Source organism: Anabrus simplex, chromosome 3 (genome assembly GCF_040414725.1).
Source record: "Anabrus simplex isolate iqAnaSimp1 chromosome 3, ASM4041472v1, whole genome shotgun sequence".
Classification (NCBI taxonomy): Eukaryota; Metazoa; Arthropoda; class Insecta; order Orthoptera; family Tettigoniidae; genus Anabrus; species Anabrus simplex.
In genome coordinates this window covers 10,336,384-10,360,394 of record NC_090267.1, presented here as the reverse complement: position 1 = coordinate 10,360,394, position 24,011 = coordinate 10,336,384, and the positions used below count along the sequence as shown (strand labels likewise).

The following is a 24,011-nucleotide window of genomic DNA, read 5'->3' as shown; positions in this document are numbered from 1 at the left end:
AGGGAGGGCCAATATACAGTCTACTTCTGTCAAATAGCACTACAGAATCAGCTCAAGGCTTATCTCATAAACAGTAATTGGTTACCAGGATATTTTAAATTAATGCTGTGGTTAAATGTAAGAGAGGACCAAGAGTGCTAACTTCGCAAACAAAAAAAGCAAATAAGTAAATAAATAAATAAATAAAGAAGATCTCCATGCGATGGATGCAGATTAGGAATTAGAAATTATACACCACCTCTTCTCTTGCTGTGACAGATAACATTATAATAGTGATTGACATTATTAACAAACACGACTCAAACCAGCTAACCATGGTGTCAGACCATACAGACTTGACATGTCAAAAATCATTGTCACCAGCTAGGTAACACAACCGATGTTGAATACTTTAAACTGAATATTTAGCAAAAGGTAAGGAAATACTAGTGGATTGTGTAGCAAATATTGCTTAAGTAAATCAAAGTTTTATGGTACCTGGGGAAAAATGCTGCAGTTTTTGTTGCTCACACTGCCTGTGCTCAGTTCTCTCAGATGAGATTGGCCATACCCAAAAAGAACTACCAGTGCACTGACTTTTATACAGGGATGTGACAGCCAACACCACTTCCAGCAACAGCTTATAATAACTTTGAGCTAACACACCGTGTTTGAAGCTGGCAACTCTCCTGATACACTCCTAGTAACAACAAAACCAGGTGGCACACATCACATAGTGGAGAGCCTTACAACTATACCACACACACCATGCTGGACTTAAGGGAAGTGCTCGAAAAATTATAAAAACTGGGTAAGAAAATGTGCAAATTAGTATTTTTACAAGGATCTTCAAATTGATGTCTTAAAATGAGGGGTCACTTTCTTATATCTGTTCAGCATTTTTCTCACAATTTCCATTATCATGCAGCAGCTTATCAGTTTGATCAATTAATTCAAATGTGTTTACCTGTGAAGGTCCTGGCTCTGTCAACTCTGGAATGGTTTCTACCTTTACACGTGCCACTGCTGACTCAGGTTCAAAATTTTCCTGCAGGAAAGTAAATATATTAGACACACTCTTCAGACTCATCTGGTGGTCTATCTTAAAAATTGGTCGTGTTCAATCTGGACAAGATGCATTGAGAAAGTTCTCTCATGCAGATGACATTTTATAGTCTTCCCTCTACAAGCAGCCATCAGTACACAATAACGATAGATATGACAAAACCATAACAAGTTTTACAACCAGAAAAACCTTGTTTATGAAAAGAACTGACAGGATTTCCTGCTACACAGACAGTAATTACAGTATAAGTATACTTATAACGACTTTGTTACACACAATCACCTTGACACACGGCCAAACCTGTCATGTTTTTATCTCACAAATACTGAACTGCTAGCTGATGTACCCGTACTTCACTACGTGATTCTCAGAAAGACTGAATTTGTGGTTTTCCTATCTGAAGTCAACATAGGTCATTACAAAAACATCAGTACGAAAGTAACGATTAAAAGCAATGTTATCACATAAAATACTCGATCAAATGAAAAGCCACACATTTTCTCACTTTTAAAAAACAGTACCACAGTGCCGATCTAACAGTGTAAAGTTTCAGAGCTGGAATGACTAGGCTGCAGACAGCCGTGAACACTCCTCTGCCATTATTCTGTTAAGTATGCACACTGTTCATTCCAATCAGTGCCTCAGAGTAGGGATTGAATAGCTTGAATGCTATGATGAACCAGTGTGTTAGGGATCAGTAGTATCGGAAAATGTATGAACCAGAGGAATGGCATGCTAAAGAAGAAACTTATATAACTCCCCAGCTCTTTCCTGCTAATATTTAGGCAGGCTGTTACACTCGAAATGAAAGGGCAAGTTGGCGGTGTGGTTAGGGGCGCGCAGATGTGAGCTTGCATCTGGGAGATAGTGGATTTGAAGCCCACTGTCATCAGCCCTGAAGATTACAAGTAACTAACCTCAAGTTTTAATCCATACTGAAAGTCGGTTTAATACAATAAATAATGTTTTATTTTAAACCACCTATTCAATACATTAAAAGGTTATTACATTTAGTGTTTCACCACTAATATAAATATATAAGTGGGACATGTCTCACATCATCAGCCAATCTAAACTCTCAAAGGCTGGTTTATGTTTACAACTAATGACTTAAAAATCTATTTGTACATTTCACAATCTTAAACTTACTTTACTAATATCACAGAAGGCAGAATCATTGGTAGCGTGCCTTATTAACTAGAACTTAATATTGGAAAGGACGATAATTATACATTCATTTATAATTATGGTAGAATAAGTTTGCTCTCAAATATTTACAAACATTTATGTCTAAAGTCTTGAAGAATGACTTGTGATTCAAACTTAAGAACTTATGATAAGGTCATATACATTTAAAGTTTAAATCATGAGATCGGGCTAAAAGTTTGTTATCCTTTGAGGATGAGTCAATGAAATTCTAAGATTTTGTCATCTTGTTGATTGTAACATGTAACAGGTTGAACTTTAGTCTTTAAGAAGTTTGAACTTTTGTAGTCATTTGACACCGGTAATGTTGTTGATTGAGGATGTATTTGTTGACATCAATGACCAAAGCTTTGAAGCAATGAATTAAAATGGAGCGTAGTTAAAAGGGACGTGATTCGACGAACAATGTAGCTACAAGTTTTTAAATAGACTATCACTTGTTGGCATGTCTGTAACAAGAAAAAAGATTTGTGTGAGTGTCGAATGTTGTGCTACTAGTTGAGTGTGCACTAAGGAAACTTCACTTACCCCTCTTATTACTGCTGTCTGTCTAGTGTTGTCTACTAAAGTTGTGTAGTAACTGCCTGTTCTTCTGCGTCTCCTCCTTGTGTTGTACGACTGAGATGGTAGGGGCTGGGTGGGAGGGAGTAGAGGTGGTCGGAGTAATGTTAGTAGGTGTGGCTTTGGGAGGGGAGAGTGTAGAGGAGGTACAGAGAGGGGTTGTGTTCATTAATGTTACTTGAATACTGGTTGTTTTGGGGATAAAAACTTTAGCAAAATCACTTTTCTCTAGGTTAAGTGTTTGTAAAATTTTAGGCAATTCTTTTTTTTTGCTACTTGCTTTACGTCACACCAACCCAGATAGGTCTTATGGTGACGATGGGACAGGAAAGGCCTAGGAGTTGGAAGGAAGCGGCCGTGGCCTTAATTAACGTAGATATGAAAATGGGAAACCATGGGAAAACCATCTTCAGGGCCGCCGTCAGTGGGAATCGAACCCACTATCTCCTGGATGCAGGCTCCCAGCCGCGCGCCTCTAACCGCACGACCTACTTGCCCGGTTAGGCAATTGTTCATGTAAAGGAGTTTTTAAATTTTATTTTCTATTTTTGTCAGTTATGTTCCCTCTTCTATTTATTTTTTTGATGATTTTTTAAGTCTTTCTCTGTAGTGGTAAAGTGGTGGCCTGATTCTCTCATGTGAACACTCATAGCAGAATGTTTATTGACTTTTGCAGCATTGACATGTTCAAGGTATCTAGTAAGAAAGCTACGTCTTTAAGATGTTTGGTTCTTGAAAGAAGGCTTAAAATCTAAGTTAGTACCTACATTTTTAATATCTATAGAAAGAAATAACATATATAATCCAGACGTAGCTGATACTCAGAACAAAATAAATGAGATCTGGCTGAAAAGTGAAATTAAGTTACTCTACAGGAAGAAATCATTTCTAAACTTGCAATTATACGTGCACACTTGGAATTTTCTCAACTATTATCTCCTCTATAATGGATATCTATCCAAAACTGTTTAACGGAAAAGCTTGTTGATGTTTTGGACATGAAACAGAAAACCCTGGATAACAAACGCTTCCACTTAAAGGAAAACAAACTTAACAATAGGGCAAACTAACCTAATTCTGATCTAAAAAAACATTCCCACCACAATCAATCTATCAGATACAGACTTCACGGATAATCAGATGAACCTACTCAATAAAGGTTCAAAATCTGATTGGCCTCATTCACAAAAAATAGAAGACGAGATCACCGTAGTAGCAGAAGTCGAATCTAACTTAAATAAATAGACGGCAGATTTACAAAATTATAACAGGTCTGAAGTCAAAAAGAAATACCCAACTTTCATAACAGAAAGAAAGAATGACCTAATCCCACTCTCACAAAACAAATCATGACACTAAAATCTAACTTAAACAATAACAACATAATCGTTGATACAGATGTTGATTCGCATAGGGAACCTGAAATATTTGTCCCAAATGAGTAAATTTATAATAGCAACAGAAATGGTACGTTATTGGACATTATAAATTTTCCAGCTAACTAATTCCTAGTTGCCAGCGTTTCACCCTGTGTGCTACATTGTGCTCATCAGTTGGTACTTAGCACACCCACCCAGACGCATGGCTAGTGCATACAACAGAGGACACTGCGTAGGCTACTTGGAGCCACTGGCAGTGCCAATGCATTTTGAGAGATTTTTACTAATTACAAAAAATTGATGCCTGCTTGGCCATCAGATGACACAGATGTTGATTCCCATAGGGAACCTGAAATATTTGTCCCGAATTAGTAATTTTATAATACCAATAGAACTGGTCTGGTATTGGGCATTATAAATTTTCCAGCTAACTCATCCCTGGCTGACAGCGTTTCACCCCTGTGTGCTAAATTGGGCTCATCAGTTGGTACTTAGCACACCCACAACAGTCAACACATAAAATAAATAAACATGTGTCACAGATAGGAAACACCAGATAAGAATTTTGCCCAACAATACCAAAAAGGAAAGATCAGAAAACGAGCAAATTATGCCACATTTACAATATCCAAAGGTTTAAGGAACATCAAGAAAAGAATTATGAACGGTGAAAACCAGAGGCAATAAGAGTATAGTTAAAAACGAAAGAACTCCAATCAAAGATTGCAGGGTAAGGATGAAGAAAAATACAAAAAGGGGATGGAAATAAGGATCAAAACTATATGAAATATTCACTTCGCCGGGCAGTGTTTATAAAAGAAGTCTCACAAGTGCGGAATTAGTAATAGATGTCGCAAACAGGCCATGTAAGTATTTAGATAACAGTTCTCATTGTCCAAAGCAAAGTCTGTATTTAAAAAAAAGGGAAGAAAGGAGTCTGCAAGCATAAGTTTAAATGCCGGTAAGCTGCAAGAGCAAAAGTGGGTAGAGGCCAGACAGCCTAATGAAAAATTTAAATTCCAAATAACAAGTTCATAGTACTTGCTCACCACGCAGTCTACAGGTATTGGCACAGAAGTTCGCTACTTCACCACTTTGATACAAAGACAGACTCATTTTTGAGGGATGGAGCCCCAGAATATAAAGCACAATGGAAAAGTCTAGATGTATACAGAAAAAGAAAGACAGCATGTTCCAGAATGACCACAGCACAATCACTTGTCCATACATGTTGAACAGGAACGTGCGGCATAGCAGGTGAAGATCGTAGCGCCTTGAGGGAGATGACATCACAGTCACATGTTCAGCACAGTAGGTGAAAGCGGGTGAGCACAGCAGTAGAGAGTGAAAGGTCGCAGCAGAGCAGTCGATGAAAATGCGGCAACGGAAGGTAGAAATAATAAAGAATATGTAGTGGAGAGATCGTAATATATTCCAACATGCTGGTGAAAAGCGAAGCGACAATGAAGGTGTTGAGACGATGCCGTGTCGATCTTCACAAGGGGCACCAACTTGGAAGAGCAATGATTGAGACTAGAAGAAGAAAGCAGACAGACGAGAGATGATGTACCCAAACGAAGAGGGAAATATGATGATAAAGGAGAGAGAAAATGTAAAGAGAGAAAGAGAAAAAGGGGAGGGGAGAATAAGGAGAATGGACCGGTCCAAAAAACAGGGAAAAAATGCAAGATGAAAGGCAGGAGTTCAAAAGGCAGAGAGGTGATACATACATTAAAAAATACAATATAATATTATACAATATAGAAAAAAAGACATATGTGGCATACATTATATAAATAAAGGATTATAGAACGGTGTCCTATATAAAAAATAAATTCCACGAGGTGAAAGTAAGTAAGAAAGAGAAAACAAGGGCTATGCACTCATGGGGAGTCTGCGTGGGAACGGGGTTGTGGAGAGCAGCATTTCATGAGCAGGAAAATGTTTAAAAAGGACAGTTAAAAAAAGTCCATAGAAAAAGATAAAATACAGAAACAACACAAGGACAAAGAGAACCAAAGGGAATAACTACCCCAGGAAGAAAATGTTTCCCTAGAATCACAAACAAAACGAAGGGAGCACGGGAAGGAGAAAAAAAAAGGAAAGAAAAAAAGGAAACAGGTTAATTAATTTCTGAAGTTGAGAGAGATGGACACGTTTAACATCAAGAGAATCAGAAGGGGACTGCAAAAGAGCATTAGCAGGGTTAGGCAAGGAAATAATATGAAATGGGCCTATCTTTTTTTTTTTGTTATTTGATTTACGTTGCACCGACACAGATAGGTCTTATGGTGACGATGGGACAGGAAAGGCCTAGGAATGGGAAGGAAGCGGCCATGACCTTAATTAAGGTACAACCCCGGCATTTGCCTGGTGTGAAAATGGGAAGCCACGGAAAACCATCTTCAGGGCTCCTGACAGTGGAATTCGAACCCACTATCTCCTGGATGCGAGCTCACAGCTGCGCGCCCCTAAGTATAAGGCAATGGGCCTATCCACCGAGGGGCTAAATTAGCACAGAACTGACAACTGGAGGAGCTTTGGGGGGGAGGGGGGGTTATTACGGGGGAAAACCGAAAAACCATATCACCAAGTTTAAAAGTAGACGATATATGACGAGAGTCGTGTTTTCTTAGAGATAAGTTGAGCAGTACGAAGATTAGAAAGGGCTTCGGTCCAAAGAGATTCAGTAGATTTAAAACATTGGATTCTAAAAGGGTGTGAAGATCCCAATTAAGAGATAAGGGAGTGTGAAGATCTGGCCCAAAAAAGTTAAGCGGGTGTTTGGGGGGTGGCACAATTTATACTAGAATTGAAAGCAAGGGCTAGGGCAGAGAGATTTATATCCCAATCCTCAGGGTGGGAATTGTGGAAGAGTGATAGAGCAATTTTAAGATTATGATGATAATGTTAGACATTGATAGCCTGGGGCTAATATGGAGAGGAATTAATTTTCTTACTTCTTAATTGCAAACACATATAAAAAACTTCAGAAGTGAAAATGGAGGCATAATCACACACCAAATTAGAGGGTAGGCCAATAAGAAAAAATACAGAGTTAGAGAGAAGATTAATAATAATGTGGGAAGAAATTTTGCGTAAAGTGTCAAGAACCAAATATTCACAAAACCCATTTAATAAGGTGAAAATATAGGTGTTACCACCCGATAAGCAAACAAGAGGTCCAACCAGAACAACAAGAAAGGTTTGAGCTGGTTAAGTAGGAGGAAAAACAGAATGTAAGCCCTTAGATTTAGTATTTAGAGGCTTCGCCAACTGACAAGGTTCGCAAGTGGAAACATATTGACGAATGCATTTACTCATTTGTGACCAACAATAAAGAGAGGCAATGCGAGCGTAAGTCCTGGTAAAACCAAAATGACCTCCCATGGAAGAAGAGTGAAAATAAGAAAGTATCACAGGTTGAAGAAGAGAGGGAACGACTCCAGCAGAAGATTTAGGGTTGAGCTTAAAAAGAAGAAGACCTCTGGATAACGAAAAAGGACCTTGATATGAGGGATCAGAAAGCAAGGTTTTCGTCTGAATCCAAAAATCATCGTAAGTTGATGAGATTGGCAAGACTGAAAAGATAAAGCGAAGTCAATTAATGAACAAATTAAATGATCCAATGAGGGTGCATCAAGGATGGTAATTGACTGCGAATCAGGAGGGGAAAAAGAAATATCGGAAGAAGGGGTGTAAAAAAACAAGATAAAGCATCAGCAACAGAATTCTATATACTGGAAATGAATTTAAGAGAAAATTTAAACCTTGAAAGACGCAATAAACATCAACCAGTTTTGCTGATCTTGGGAGCATTTTGGAGAAGCCATGAGAGGGAACGATTATCAGTTTTTACGATAAATTCTCTGATCAAGGTAATCAGAAAAATGTTTGAGTATAGTTACCAAGGCTAAGGTTTCACGTTCGTAGATAGAATAATTGTGTTCAGTAAAAGAAAGAAGTCTACTGAAATAGGGAATGGGCATAGGGGTGCCAACAACCACCTGATTAAGAACACCAGAAATTGCATGATTAGAAGCGTCGGTATGTACTTCAAAAGGTAAAGAAAAGTCTGGCAACTGCAGGATAGGAGCTTTAATAAGAAGAGATTTAAGGGTTGGAAAAGCATGTTGTTGAGTATGTGTCCAAAGAAATTTAACATTTTTACACTTAAGGTAGTACAGGAGTTCAGCAATATGCGAAAAGTTGGGAATAAAATGGTTATAAAAAGAAACCATTATTAAAAATGTGCACAATTGCTCAATATTTTTAGGGGTAGAAAGTTGAGTAATAGCAGCAGTACGGTCAGGATCAACAGATACATCCTGTGAAGAAATAATATGCCCTAAAAATTTTACAGAAGTTTGAGAAAGGGAAATTTTAGAAGGGTTGTGGGTAAGACCCGCAGTACAAAGATGAGAAAGCACTTCCGTAAGATGAGTAACATGAGAACGCTTAGAGCTGGCAGAATCTAAAGGAATGTGATAAAAAGCAGAATTACAATCAAATATGGAAAAATATTTAGCATTGGCAAAAAAAAAAATTGAAAAGCATTTTGCATCTTGGGAAGAAGATAGGCATCATATTTAATCTCATTATTGAGACGAAGTTAATGTACAAGAAAACACATAGAACGATTAGACTTATTAACAAGAAAAGCCGGTGAGGCATAATTAGATGTAGAAGGGATAGTACCATCAGAAAGCATTTTAGAAACATGTTGCTGTAAAAGTTTCATACGAGGTGGACTTGAATGGTAAGGGGGTGATCTGCCGCGGGAAATATCCACGAGATCAATACGAGTTTCATAATTATGAGCAGTTCCAAGATGTTCCATAACAACATCCGAAAATTGAGCAAGTATAGAATTTAAGACGAACTGCTGAGAAGTAGTAGCATAAATATGTGAGGTAGCAAGAAGTTGCACACTAGGGTAATCAGAAGGATTGATCAAAGGAATCTGAGTCGCAGAATCAAAATGAAAAGAAATAGAAGATTTCCGAGTATGAAGAGTTAAACCGGTGTGTGAGAAAAAAATCATACCCTAATATAAGAGGTATACGAACATCTTGTGCGACGCAAAAAGTAAAAGTCCATGAGAACTTAAAAATCTTTATAGTAAGTGTATGTTTACCAAGAATATGTAAAGGGTGGCGAGATACTGAAGTACAGAAAAACGTAATTGAAGGTGTGAATGCAAGGAGTGAGATAGAAGCTCCCGAGTCCAATAAGGCAAGGGAAGGGACGTTCTGTAGTAAGGCTACAGAAAAACATAAGCAGTTCTAAAATGCGACATAGGGAGAGACAGATGGCAGATCCCAACAGCCTACGTACGGCGGGAGAGAGCGTTTCCCACAGGAGGAGTAGAACAATTACGGGCGATGTGGCCATGACCTTGACAGCAAAAACAAGAAAGAGTGGTAGTAGGTGGATTGAGGGAAGGTGTGAGAGGAGTGGAAGGGAGAGGGAAATAACAAATGTAGAAGGATATTAAGAGGCATTACAGTAAGAGTTAAAAGTATCCATTTCAGCTATGTGATAAAGGTGAGAAATAGAGGTGGGAGGAGAGAAAGGATTAATTAACTGGCAAAAGGGAGGAGCAGCATAAAAGCGAACAAGTGAAATAAGTTCCTAAGGGTGTTCAGATATGGCCAGAACGTCAGCAAATCCAGTAAGAGAATCTAAAAAATCATAAGTTGATTCCTCTGGACATTGATGACGACACAAAAAGAAAGAAATTAATTGCTTGCGAATTTCATATCGATGAAAGTAATTATGTAAAATGAATGAAATTTCATCCAATCGTGAAAATCAGACATATTCTGTAAAAGGAAGTTACTTAAATGACCAGAAGTTTTAGAGTACAAAACAGAGAGTAAATGAGAAAATGAGGCTAAATTTGTTTTTAAAAATTTACGAGCGGATGCATTGAACTAAGTTGGGGAATAGAATCTACACATTACTTGATAAGATGAAAATTAATTGCTTGTGAATGGGAAGAAGTAGGAGATGGGGTAGGAGATTCATACAAAAATTGTGGAGAAGTGGTGTGGGATCAGGTTGAGAGGTGGGTATGAAAAGGTTGAGAGGAGAATGAGGTGACTGTCATAAATTTGGTTTGGTATTAGGAAAGAAGAACCGGGTCCGTGGTGTAGGAGTAGCGTGCCTGTCCCTTACCCGGAGGCTCCGGGTTCGATTTCCGGCCAGGTCAGGGATTTTTACCTGGACCTGAGGGCTGCTTCGGGGTCCACTCAGCCTTCGTGATTAGAATTGAGGAGCTATCTGACGGTGAGATAGCGGCCCCAGTCTAGAAAGCCAAGAATAACGGCCGAGAGGATTCGTCGTGCTGACCACACGACACCTCATAATCTGCAGTTCTTCGGGCTGAGCAGCGGTCGCTTGGTAGGCCAAGGCACTTCAAGGACTGTAGTGCCATGGGGTTTGGTTTGGTATTAGGAAAGAAGGCTGTGTAATCAATAGATGGTTTAATTTTCAGAGAAGAGGTAACGTAAGAGGGCAGATCAGAAGACAAAGTAGAATCTGGAGTGAGAGAAGAATTATGGGACAATAAGTCATAATCATAACACAGATTTGAAGCAGACAAATTGGAACACAGTCGTTGACTGGACATTTTTCCCAACAGCTCAATTTCTTCTCAGGGTATCCGATTGTCAAGTAAAATCTGGAGATTTTACACTAGGTTTCGCTTTACGTGAGGTCGAAGAGAATGGCGATCCACGGTAAACTTAGCTATGGTCATTTGATATAGACATACCATCAATTAATTATTTCTCCTAACTAAGGTACCAACGACGTGAGAACTCATTATATTCAAATTGAGTAAATCCCCTGAAACGTCACAAAAAAAAAATTTCCTCAAAAACTTCAATTAAAATTAATCCAAGCACAACTATTCCCAATTTTAGACTACTGTGATACGGTACTAGTCAATCTAAATGCTGAACAAGCTTTGACACTTCAGCGAGCACAAAACTCATGCATACGATATGCCTTCCAACTGCGACATGACGTTCATGTTACACCATATTTCAAAACATTGGGATGGTTACGCATATATGAATGAAGGAATTTTCACCTAATGACACTTGTTTACCAAGTTTACCTCTCTTATAATTTTAGTTTTCTTTCCTCATTCCATGAAATTAGTACCCCTTCTGGTTCCCTAGTTAAAATTCCACTAATACGAACGAATTTCTAGAATGGACATTTGGCACCTTACTTCCTCTCATAAAATCAATTCTGCCTGCTGAAAGTTTTTCCTGGGATCATAATACTGAGTTGTGTGAGTCATTGTGTGTATGTTGTGTGAATGGGTTTCCTTCATTTTTTATTATTATTATTATTATTAGTATTGTCACACAAGTTGCGGTACTGATATGTAGGAATAACTTAGTCTTAGAATTATCTGTCCATAGTATTATTTCCTTTTAGAATTCCTATGTCTCACTTCTATGTTTACATTTTTAAATTTTATTGTTTATAGTGGTTAAGTGTAAGGGAGGGCTGTGAGCTCTAACTTCGCCACAAATGTAAATCAGAAATCGATAAATAAATAAATAAATAAATAAATAAATAAATAAATTATCAACTAGAGTTAATAAGTTACAACTGGCATACCAACTGACCAAGAACGCCGATGACAAAAATTGTCTCTCCCACAACTTTAAAATGAAGCACTACAAGTCAGCCATTCACCCGAAGCCTTATATCCTTAGGATGTCTAATATTCAACAGGGAGGGACACACAGACAAGCTCAAAACTCAGGAGAGAAAAAATTGAGGAAGATATTAGGACCAGTCAAGGAAGGGAATGAATACAAAGTGGATCCAACCAAGAGCTCTATAAATAACATGAAAAAATCATGCATGTAGCCAGGAAGACACACCTAGCATTTTATGGACATGTATACAGGATGCATCCTGCCAGATTGACCAACCAGTTGCTTGTTTACTGGCAAAAGAGGAAGACCCAATCATCATGGTTGATGGAAGTAAACAAAGATCTGCAGGAACTGGGAGGAACAGAAAGAGATATACAAGACTGGACATCTCAGGAGGATGTTTAAACAAAACAAGTTCCAGGACAAAGCAAGAAGAAGGAAAACAGGTACTCTCTGGACAAAGGAGAGAAAGGAACACAGCAAGAGAAAGGGCAAACATCAAAACTCACCGCAAATGTAACAGTTGAATATCGTGGTCCTCATTCGGTCTATACGAAACAAGAAGAAGAATAATGATAGGACACATCTGAAGACAACCAGGACTTGTTCAGTTACTTTTCGAGTGAAGTGTAGGTGATATGAATGGTAGGGGTATACCAAGATAAGAATATGACAAGCAGATTAGAGCAGACGTAGGATACAGTAGTTACGTAGAAATGAAAGGATTACCACAGGATAGGGCAGCATGGAAGGCTGCATCAATCTATGGACTGCTGACTCAAGAAACTACATCAACCACCGCTCAACTGATGGCCATCGACAGTGACATGCTACATTGTACAGGAATGAAACCAGGCTGCCATCTAGATGTGTCATGCAATGAAAGGAGACACAATTAAACACCCACTAAAGTACTCTTCAAAAGATGGCAAGTTTATGTTTCTGGTTATGTACCGAACTTTATTCAAAATGAAAATTAATTCTAGATTTTAGAATGCAATAAATCATTTGGAATAACCCTGTATAATCACAACCTAAAAGAGTAGTACACTATGAGATTTCATTTCCAATACTAGGACTAATTCCTTTAATACAAATTTTTGAACATGAATTGAATTCCAGTCACTACAAAGTAACCTGGAATGATACTTACGAAATGTCCTTCACGCCAGACTGCTTCCTCCTTAATCTCAATTTTCTGGTCCATTTCAAACAGCAGCAGAAGTATTTACATGAATTGTCTACTGAAACAAGAAAAATAAAATACATATATTATTATTTTTGGAGTCAAAGTGTACAGACCAACCATGTACGACTGCATGGAATTCAAATCACAGGCATTTGGATTTTATTTCAAACACCTCACATGCACTGGCTGGGACTGAATCATGGGCAACTTGGTGAGAAGCCAGTGGCCACTCAATGTCTGTAGACTAGTTTGATACAGATCTCCATATCCCCATATTGTGAGCTATCTTCCAGGTACATAGACTGGTTTCATACAGATCTTCACGCCACAGTATCCTGTGCTTACCTAATCTTTTCTATGTAACTATTACATTCCCCATCTGTTCTAATATGTACCAATGCCCAACCAAATTCCTACCCCATACACTTCCCTTTGAAATCAGCTGATTGATTTCTGGGTTTCTCAACATGCATCCTATTAATCCTTTCTTTCTTTCTTTCTAAATGTCAACTTGTACCAAATTTTTCTCCTCTTATCAACCATAATCGCTATCACTTTATTTCTGACCTGAATGATCCATTTGACTTTTGACACATTTCGGTAACATTATACTTTCTAGCAACAACATTTAATATATGCTAGATAACAGATCCAACTGAAACTATGGTGGTAAGTTTGTCTGGAGGATTCCCAGTCGAAATACTGTGTATTTGCTGAGCAATGTGACAAAAAGACTTGCCTGGCCATGGCAAAACCACAGACAATCCTGAGTTTATCTACCTCTTACAGAGGACTGCACACGGCCAAAAGAAAAGAATTAAGCAAATTTGATGTGTACCATACAAGTTTGAAAATGGACAGTTTACACAACGGATATTAAGAACCTATATAATCATATGATGTGGTGTAACAGAAGACTGCTGAAGGTGAGATGGGTAGATTGAATCACAAATAATGAGATAATGAATCGAATTGATGAAAGGAAATTAATTTGGTTACATTTAATGAGAAGAAGAGAGAGAATGAGAGGACACCCAGGAATTTTTCAGTTAGGTTTTGAAGGAAGTGTAGATGGTAAGAACAGCAGGGGTAGAGCAAGGCATGAATATGACAAAAAGATTAGAGTTGGTGTAGTAGTTACTTAGAAAGGAAAAGGTTACCAGGGGATAGGGTGGTAAGGTGTGCTGCATCAAATGAGTCAAAGGACTACTGATGCAAACAACAATTAATACCTTTAATTAATACATTAATACAATTAACCCTCAAATGGTTAAACGACGATGTATCGCCCTTTTCGTACACGTCGTTGTGGTCAACGACGATACATCAACTGTTTTGCAGCCGTTCGTTAGGCACGCTCTCGTTATGCATAGTAACCCACAAATGTGCTCTATGTAGTATCATTTTAAACAGCAGATTACAGTCTCTCTTTTGACTCTAGTTGCTAGGTGGTAGAGTACCGTTTAAATGAACTGCACAGTCTTAAAATTCAGTCGCTAGGCTCGTTACCTTGATTGCTCAGTACAGTTTGGCGCCTTGCCGCGTGACGGAGTAGTTCTGTTGTACGCGTTGTTTTTATCAGTTATTTTGCTGAAATGGCTAGTAATTTAGGTTCAAGTCCCATTCGGAAGATCTTGGATGAAACAATGAGTGACGTGAGTGATATGAGTGATAATGACGCTGACAGTGACATTGACACTGGTGTTATGAGTGACAGATCATTGACGGACTTCTCATCCAGTTCACGTGGCGATGCGGATTTTGTCCCTGATGAAGATGAATTAGGAGGTAATAATGATAGCTCAGACAATAATGAGAACTCAGACAGTGATTACGATAATACGCCTAGGCCTAGGAATATTTTACCGCAAAATCCGTGGGTTAGAGTCTACCCACAAGAGCCCCCTAAAAACATTGAAGCCAACTTTACTGTCAGGAACCCTGGCATCAGAAACTGTCCCCCGAGAAATAGTGCCCCTTTGAATTCTTTAAATTTATTTCTGACTACAGCCTTTTGGCAAGTACTTACCAGAGAGACAAATGCCTATGCTGACAGAAAAATCTCAGCTAATCAGAACCAGAAACCCAATGCCAGGTCGAAAAGATGGGTACCTCTAACTGTGGCAGATGTGAGAAAATTTATTGGTTTGATAATAAACATGGGCATTATTTTTAAAAAAATGTAAGACATTATTAGGATGTGAGGGGGTCACAGCATGATCCATTTTTTAGTTCTGTGATGCCTGCAAACAAGTCTTTTCTCATTAGTTCCTATCTTCATCTGTCTTCTGCAAATCCTGTCGGTCGAGGTGCACCTCGTTACGATCCCTGGCTAAAATTTAGGTACTTGTTAGACATACTGAATTCAGCTTTTACTAGGCATTTTGTACCTTATCAGAGCGTGTGTATTGATGAATCACTTATCGGTGTGCCTTCAAACAGTACCTCCCAAAGAAAAAAAAAAGCCTTATGGATTGAAAAAGTTTGAGTCTTGTGACAGTAAAACTAACTATGTACTGCATGTGGAACTATATAGTGGCACGGATTATTTACCTGTACGACCTGGTGATCCAAATACGTTATTTACTGAACGTGTTGTCATGGAAGTAATGGAGAAGAGCAACTTACTGGATAAAGGCCATCACCTTTATACAGACCAATTTTATACCAAAGTGCCCCTTGCGAAGAGTCTGCTAGCACGGAACACATACTTGATTGGTACTATATATAAAAATTCCAAACATCTTCCAGGACAGATAAAAACAGCAGTAATTCAGCCTAGAGAGAGTGTTTATTTCAGGCAAGGGGAGCTTTTGCTGGTGAAATACAAGCAAAGAGCAGGAAGAAAACCGGTCTTCCTCCTAACAACTGCCTGCCATGCAGAAGATGGATAGGTACAAAGTAAGAGAGTGTTAGAGGGAGTGAAGCCTCTACTTATCAATCACTATAACCAGGATATGGGAGGTGTAGATGTCAGTGACAAATGCGTTTATCATACAACTTGCAACAGAAATACACACAAGAACTGGAAGAAAATATTTTTCAATTTGATTGACCTGGCACTGTTCAATGCTTTTGTTCTGTACAGCTTGAACACTGACAAGCCAACAACAAGAAGAGATTTCATTATTAGTATTGTTGAATGTCTATCAACTTCAACTGACAATATTTCTCCACAAATACCAGGTCCTGCTGGAGATGGAGGCCCTGCACACAAGCTTGACAAACTTCCTGGAAAGCTAGAACGTTTATGTATAATCTGTGGACCTACAAAAAAAAAGGGGGAAGGACCCGGTATTGGTGCCCGGGTTGCAACTGTGCAGTTCACAGGGAGTGTTACCACAATTTACAGCACTTTTGGAAACATAAAAGGAGAGGAAGAAAGAGGAGAGCACAGTCTAGTTCTGGTAGCTCCTCTGAGTGACTTTGCGGAGGCGTTCTAGTGCTTGTGTACATATGTATATATATCTTTATTTGTGTATATATCATCTAAAGTGTTTATGTTTTCTTGAAGTGCATGTAATTGTGAACAATATTGTGATTTGACTTTCTCGCCTAAGTCAAGTATTTTAGTGTCTGGTGTGGGTGCAAACATTTTGACAATAATATTTTGAAACCCTTTTCTGGAAACTCAGGATGGCTGTAAATATATAATGAAAGGTACGAAACAAAAATATGTTTATATCAATAGCCTATGATATTAGGATTTAATAAAATGTATTACAATGCATGCTTTTCTTTTAAAACCTATTTTTAAGAATTTTTTACCGAAAGTATACAAAAATCCTGAAAATTGTCTGACATTAACAGTCGTATAAATGGACCATTTGAGGGTTAATGTTACAATTCCACAGATTCTGTTTTGAATAGTATTTAATACATCTGAAATAGACATTCAGGTTATTGGGTTGTGTGGAGTACATCTAGTAGAGGCTATATTTACAATATAAAAAGTCAAAAACACACCTGTGGGAATTTAACGCATTACCTCATGTCATATGATGTTGACTTGTAGAAGAAACTGGCGTTCAAGCGACCGAAATACAGTTAAATTGAAATTTCTGCATATGGCAGCTTAGATTGTTTGGCACATTGGTGTTTTTATTTGCAGAGAAAAGTGAAAAAAAAAAAACACAATTCTTTAATGAAACGAGCCGTACAGAAACAACATAATTACGGGGATAAAACTGCCCTACAAGTTAATCATAACTGAGTGAGTTTTAAGTAACCAAAATGCAGTAGTAAACAACAGAACGCCACTTCGAAACCGAAACGCTTATAGGTAATTGCCGTATTTGGACAATTATAACTATTACGACCCTCTTTGTCCAGACGAATATACCCTCGGTACTAATCGCTTACTTAATAATTATACCCAGCATGAAGTTGGGTTATGGCACAGAAAACGACCAGGCATATGCCGCACATCTGAGTACCTAAAGCGAAGCATCAACTGTATCAAAAGTTGAAACAATGCATAACGACCAGTTAAGTAATGGAAACAAATATTCTACACAATGATACACACACTCAAGTAAGTCATGCAGTTTTTCACTCGAGATTGAACAACTGTACCGCTAATTTGGCTGGAAACGCGCTGAATTTTTAACGGCAATGAAGCAACGTAACCATCGCACTGCAAACTGCTCTATAATTATCGCAGCTTGCTTATCGACAAGTGTGAAGAAATCTTTTTCTTCTTGATATTTGATTGGGCTCGGTATTGAACTAACACCCAGTTCCAATACTGTATGAATGAGACGAGTGTGAAGAGCGTTGCCTACGCTATAATACAAGGCCTTGAAATGCACTAATGAAAACGGCTGCCGTCTTAGTTCACCATTCAGCTACTAGGATCGCGCTGTTGCCCCCTTGTGTTCGCATGACCGTGTATGTCTATAAGTAAATTATTTCAAAATAATTTTCAAATTTTTTCAAAATGGCGCCCGGTAATGACGACGTAGTGTTTTATTCTCCGAGTAAATTAACCGTAAAATGTGACGAAAAGTGCGGAAAATGTCGAAAATTAGTGAAAAATGGAATGTTGTGTGATTCATGTGATCGATGGTGGCATTAGAAGTGCGGAAATTGCCCTAGAGACGTAAAAACTAATGAAAATGTTCACTGGATTTGTGAGCAGTGTGTTCGGAATGTTGTTGTTGGGGACGGCGTTGACGAAGCACCGAAAACAGTCGATGAGGAATATAAAAGTGCATTAGAAATTATAAACATTCTAAAAAAGGACAATGAGACTCTTAAAGTTGAAAATCAAGAATTAAAAGAAAGACTGCGATCGCTAGAATTTGGGACTGACCATTCTTCGAGTGATATACCGGTACAAGTAACAAACTCGAGCACGTGGTGTCAAGTAGTTCGTGGATGGCCGGCTAAGAAGAAATCTACAACTGAATTTCCGGAAATAAACATTAGAAATAGGTTTTCTGCCCTAAATAATTTAATCCTGGAAGAAAGTGATTGCGCGTGTGAAACCAAATCATCGCGATCCGTTGCCGTGCCGAGTTTAAAATTTAGGCCTAGAATTCAGATTCAAGACCCAGTTAGGCCTAAATCAGCGAAGGTAGCTGTGTTTGGTGATAGCCAAGGAAGTGGAATTGCGGGAGTGATTAACGACGAGAATATAGCAGCAACCGGAGAAATATATCCAGGAGCTTCTATCAGCAGTGTTGTGGAAAACGTAGAAGCAGCAACTAGGAACTTCGGGAGCGGCGATGCAGTGCTTATCATCGGTGGGACGAACGACGTAGCTCGCGACGACGCCAAGAATGTTATTTCTGAACTTAAACATACACTAGGGAAGCTGACCCACACTAACGTTTTTGTAGTGAACGTGCCCCACAGGCATGATTTGAGTAGAGACTCGTGTGTGAACATTGAAGTGGACAAGGTCAATACAGATATTGTTAAAATTTGTAAACATTTTCGGAATACTCAGGTTATTGAATGCAGCAGTTTTGAGAGATACTGTTATACAAAACATGGCCTCCATCTAAACAATTCAGGTAAACGAAAGATAGCAAATATTGTTCTAGATTTTATTAATCTTAAGATATGTACTGTAAAACAGGCAACCCCCTTGAGTTATAATACTGACCAGGAAAACTAGTAGAAAGAGCCAGCTGTACTTCAAGCTGGCTCAGTCAACTAGAAAAAGAAACTCAGGAAAGTAAGGAATTTCAAGTTACCCAATTGCAACAGTCAAGTTTTAGGGAGGAAGGGGGTCTGAGATTGCTCTTGGTAAACTGTCAAAGTGTAGTAAATAAACAATTAAAATTCGGTACATTGATGGAATCTTATGAGACTGATGTGGTGATAGGAGTGGAATCGTGGTTGAAAGAAGGGGTGGGTAATAGAGAAGTATTTCCAGAAGGGTACACAGTCTATCGTAGAGACCGAGGAGATAAAAAGGGAGGGGGTGTGTTTATTCTGGTGAAGGAAACTTACTGTTCACATGAATGGTTTACCGATGACAGGGATGAAATATTAGGGATAAAATTAGTTTGTGATAATATGAAGGAGGTGGGAATTATAGGAACATACAGGCCTGGAAGAGAGGAAAGAGACATGGAAATCTTTGAAAAAATAATAGATTATACTCATAAAAACAATAATAATGATATGGTAATAATTGGGGGAGATCTAAATTTGCCTGAAGTTGAATGGAAAGGAGCTGCAAGTGAAGCCCATGAACAGAAACTGGCAAATAAGTTAATTTGGGAGGGAGGATTTACACAAGTAGTACAAGAACCAACTCGTCTCAATAACTTACTAGATGTATTCTTGGTTAAACCATGGGAAATTGTTGATAAAACTGAGATAATTGAAGGAATAGGAGACCATAAGGCTGTAATAATGGATGTAGGACTCGTACCAAAAAGGCTTAATAAGAGGGTTACACAAGACAAGAAATTGTACAGAAAAACTAAAGTTGATGAATTTAGGACTTACCTTAAATCACAATTCAGTTGTTGGATAAGTGAAGGGAGTGACGTGGATACACTTTGGGCTAAATTTAAAGGAATTATTTGGGAAGGAGAGAAGAGATTTGTACCTGTTAAGAAGGGTAAAATGACCTCAGACCCTGTTTATTATACAAGTGAAATAAGAAAATTAAAAAGAAAATGTAGAATAGTAAACAGGAAAATCAAAGAGGGTAGGGAGAGTAGAGAAACTAGAAAACAGCTAATGAGGGAACTGAATAGAGTGAAAAAGGAAGCAAAAGAGAATTATATGAATGGCATACTTCAAGAGGGTAATGACCAAAAAGGGAAATGGAAAAAGCTGTATTCATATATCAGGAATCAAAAAGGAAAAGGAGTCCAAATTCCTACAATGGTGGGAGAAGGGGGTGAACACTATTTAACAGATACTGAGAAAGCAAACCTATTTAGTAGGGAATTTAGAGATTCAGTCGATGATTGTCAAGAGTTGGAAACCGAAACAGAAGATAGAGAGGGAGAGAGACAGAGGGAAACAAGAAGCTTCTCATTCACAAACGAAGATATTTTCAGAGAAATCCAACTGCTTCAGCAAGGAAAAGCTGCAGGAAGTGATCAAATTACTGGGGAGGTATTAAAGACAATGGGGTGGTACATAGTGCCTTATTTAAAATTTCTCTTTGACTATGTCATAAATAATAGTGTGATACCAAAGGAATGGAAGGAATCTATAATAATACCAATTTATAAAGGAAAGGGTGATAAAAGGAAACCAGAGAACTACAGACCAATCAGCCTGACCAGTATAGTTTGCAAAATTCTGGAGAGTTTAATATCGAAGTACATCAGAGGGATATGTGATGATAAAAATTGGTTCATGAGGAGCCAGTATGGATTTAGAAAGAAATTTTCTTGTGAGGCACAACTGGTGGGATTTCAGCAGGACATATCAGATCAGTTGGATTCAGGAGGTCAGTTAGATTGCATAGCCATAGATCTTTCCAAAGCCTTTGATAGAGTGGAACATGGAATATTATTAAAGAAATTGGAGGGAATAGGATTGGACGTAAGGGTTACACGTTGGATAAAAGCATTTCTAAATTCAAGGGTTCAGAAAGTCAAAGTAGGAAATAATGTATCGCAGGAAGAGAAAGTTTGGAAGGGAATTGCACAGGGTAGTATAATCGGTCCGTTACTTTTCTTAATATACGCAAATGATTTAGGGAACAATATAACATCAAAAATAAGATTGTATACAGATGACATAATTGTTTATAGAGAAATAAACAACATTGAGGATTGTTCAGAATTACAAAGGGACCTTGAAAGTATCCAACAATGGGTTGAAGAAAATAATATGAAGGTTAATGGAGGCAAATCAACTGTTACAACTTTTACAAACAGGAGCTTGAAAACTGAATTTGAATATACTTTGGATGAGGTAGTTATCCCAAAAGATGGCAAGTGCAAATACTTAGGTGTGAGATTTGAAAGTAATTTGCACTGGAAGGGTCATATTGACGACATTGTTGGGAAAGCATACAGATCATTACATGTCATAATGAGGCTACTTAAAGGATGCAACAAAGAATTAAAAGAAAAAAGTTACTTGAGTATGGTTCATCCATTATTGGAATATGCAAACAGTGTTTGGGATCCTCACCAAGAATACCTAATAAAAGAAATAGATAGTGTGCAGAGGAAAGCAGCAAGATTTGTAACAGGGGATTTCAGGAGAAAGAGTAGTGTATCAGAAATGTTAAAGGAACTTGGGTGGGAAACTTTAAGTAAGAGAAGGGAGAAAACTAGACTTACAGGATTATATAGAGCCTATACAGGAGAAACAGCATGGGGAGATATCCGTGAGAGGCTTCAGTTGGAAAATATTTATATCGGCAGGACTGACCACAAATATAAAATTAGAAGGAATTTTAGCAGAAGCGATTGGGGTAAATTTTCATTCATTGGGAAGGGTGTGAAGGAGTGGAACAGTTTACCAGGGGTAGTGTTTGATCCTTTTCCAAAATCTGTACAGATATTCAAGAAGAGAATAAACAGCAACAGAGAAAATAAATGAAGTGTTAGAGGGCATTCGACCGGTGCAGGTTATTGTAAATAAAAAAATGTGTGTGAATAAATTAATTCCATCCCCTGGTCTAAGGAGTTTGGACAGCCAAAGTAGGGGACTGCCTGTAGGGGTGAAGTACAGTGGGGACTTCGAGGGCCCTGGGACCGCTACGGTAGCTGTGAAGGCCCTTCAGGAACTCTGAAAAGTGGTGGCAAAAGGGGCTCTGGTTAAGACGCAGCAGGTCGTTATGCTACTTAGGATCCAGAACGGGTAAAAAAAAAAATTGTAAATAAATAAATGCAATGTAAATATTATTGTTATACCAGTTTTATAGTATCATTTGAAGCAATTCCACATACTGTATATCAGTTGACTATATTTGTAAGTAGTTTAGGAGATATTATAATTAGAATTTTGTAAACAATATAAATTTATTAAGGATGAGCTGTGTGTTTAATAGAAAACATTGTTAGCGTAAATTGTATAATATTGTATTATAGGAAAAATTTTCTTCTCTTGTTAATTTAATATTTAGTGCTTGACAATAATGTATTTTAGTGTACCATTTGCCACCGAGGTAGACACCTCATTTGCAAATAAAGAGATTTTGATTTGATTTTGATATCCTAAATAAAGAGAGCTGAATGTTGTAGGTGTCTACATTTTTAAAACTTTCCTACTCAGGGGCTTCTTAGCGAGTCACAAAACTTTCTCACTTCTACTTGAGTGGCTCGAAGCAATGTTGTCTAATAGAGGTCTCAGAAATTTTTGGAGTAGAAAAAGAGGTAGTTTGTCGTCTTTACACTCTCCACACTTAATTTCACTGATGAACCTGGCTTTCAGAAAAAACGTACACATTTTTAGTAACTGTTGTCGGGGTAAATACTGCACAGCAGAGATAACAAATTCGGTCATGCGCTGGAGAACAGCCACAAACGATGATTTCGGGTATCTGAGGGCTCCTCGATCTTGAAAGCGAATAAGACACAATGTTGGACTTTCACTAGCTGGAGAAGTGATATGTGATATAGAATTTGATTCCCATAGGGAATCATCTGATGGCCAAGCAGGCATCAATTTTTGATAATGAGACAAAGTCTCTCATAGTGCATTGGCACTGCCGGTAGCTACAATTAGCCTACGCAGTGGTCTCCATGGTATGCACTATCCAGCGTCTTGGTAGGTGTGCTAGGTACCAACTGATGAGCCCAGCCTAGCACAGGGGGGCGAAACGCTGGCAACAAGAATGAGTTAGCTGGAAAATTTATAATGTCCAATAACGGACCATTTATATTGGTATTATGAAGTGATGTGTTCTAAACAGCCTTCACAGTCTGTTTGTTCTTCTGCCACATGCACTAAGTATCCTGCTACCATAGCTAGAGAAATACCAGGTATTGTAGCTGTTGAATCTGAAACAAATTAATCATATTTATGTACTAGCGAACATTTAAATAAAAATGTATTGTTCACACAGATCTGATGTAATTTACCTTGCAAGGGTTTTGTAATGATAGACATTACGTGTTCAGGAAGATGGGGAATTTGCACATCATCGCGACTTTCATTCCTTCTATATCTTTCATCCATCTGGCACATTCTTGGTTGTAGTAAACTGGTTCGTACATTGCGGATCTTATTTTCATCCCTCAGCTCAACATTGCCATGTTTTGATGCCGCAATAATTCCTGTATGGAGCGTTGTTTCGATTGCGTTAAGGCATGACCTTGCGTCCATTGTGTCATTGAATCCCGCTTTGCGTCGTAGGTGGCTAAAGAAAAGCTCGATATCATCGCTTGTTAGATTCCTCGTCAAGACATAATGAAAATTTATACTCATGAGGTATTTTACGCAGGCCACAGTGGATCGGGTAGTCTAGACCAACGCCTGGTACGTTTCCCTCGTGAATCTTTTCTCTTTCT

General features: G+C 38.2%; 1 protein-coding gene across 6 annotated transcripts in view; it reads right to left on the bottom strand.

Annotated features, from left to right (window-relative positions):
• The window catches only part of LOC136865923 (gastrula zinc finger protein XlCGF57.1-like), a 75,408-nt gene extending 57,654 nt beyond the window's left edge, over positions 1–17,754 (bottom strand). Inside the window, exons 1-3 of one of the 6 annotated variants that reach the window (XM_068226928.1) lie at positions 17,641–17,754; positions 13,030–13,120; positions 947–1,027 (exon numbers count right to left, since the gene is read on the bottom strand). In XM_068226928.1, coding sequence (XP_068083029.1) covers positions 947–1,027; positions 13,030–13,083 — 135 coding nt within the window. In that variant the 5' untranslated portion in view covers positions 13,084–13,120; positions 17,641–17,754. Of the gene's footprint in view, positions 1–946; positions 1,028–12,605; positions 12,633–13,029; positions 13,121–17,053; positions 17,156–17,593 lie in introns of those variants that run through there. The other 5 variants (XM_068226926.1, XM_068226929.1, XM_068226930.1 and 2 more) reach the window with 5 other exon arrangements.
• Positions 17,755–24,011: the final 6,257 nt, after the last annotated feature.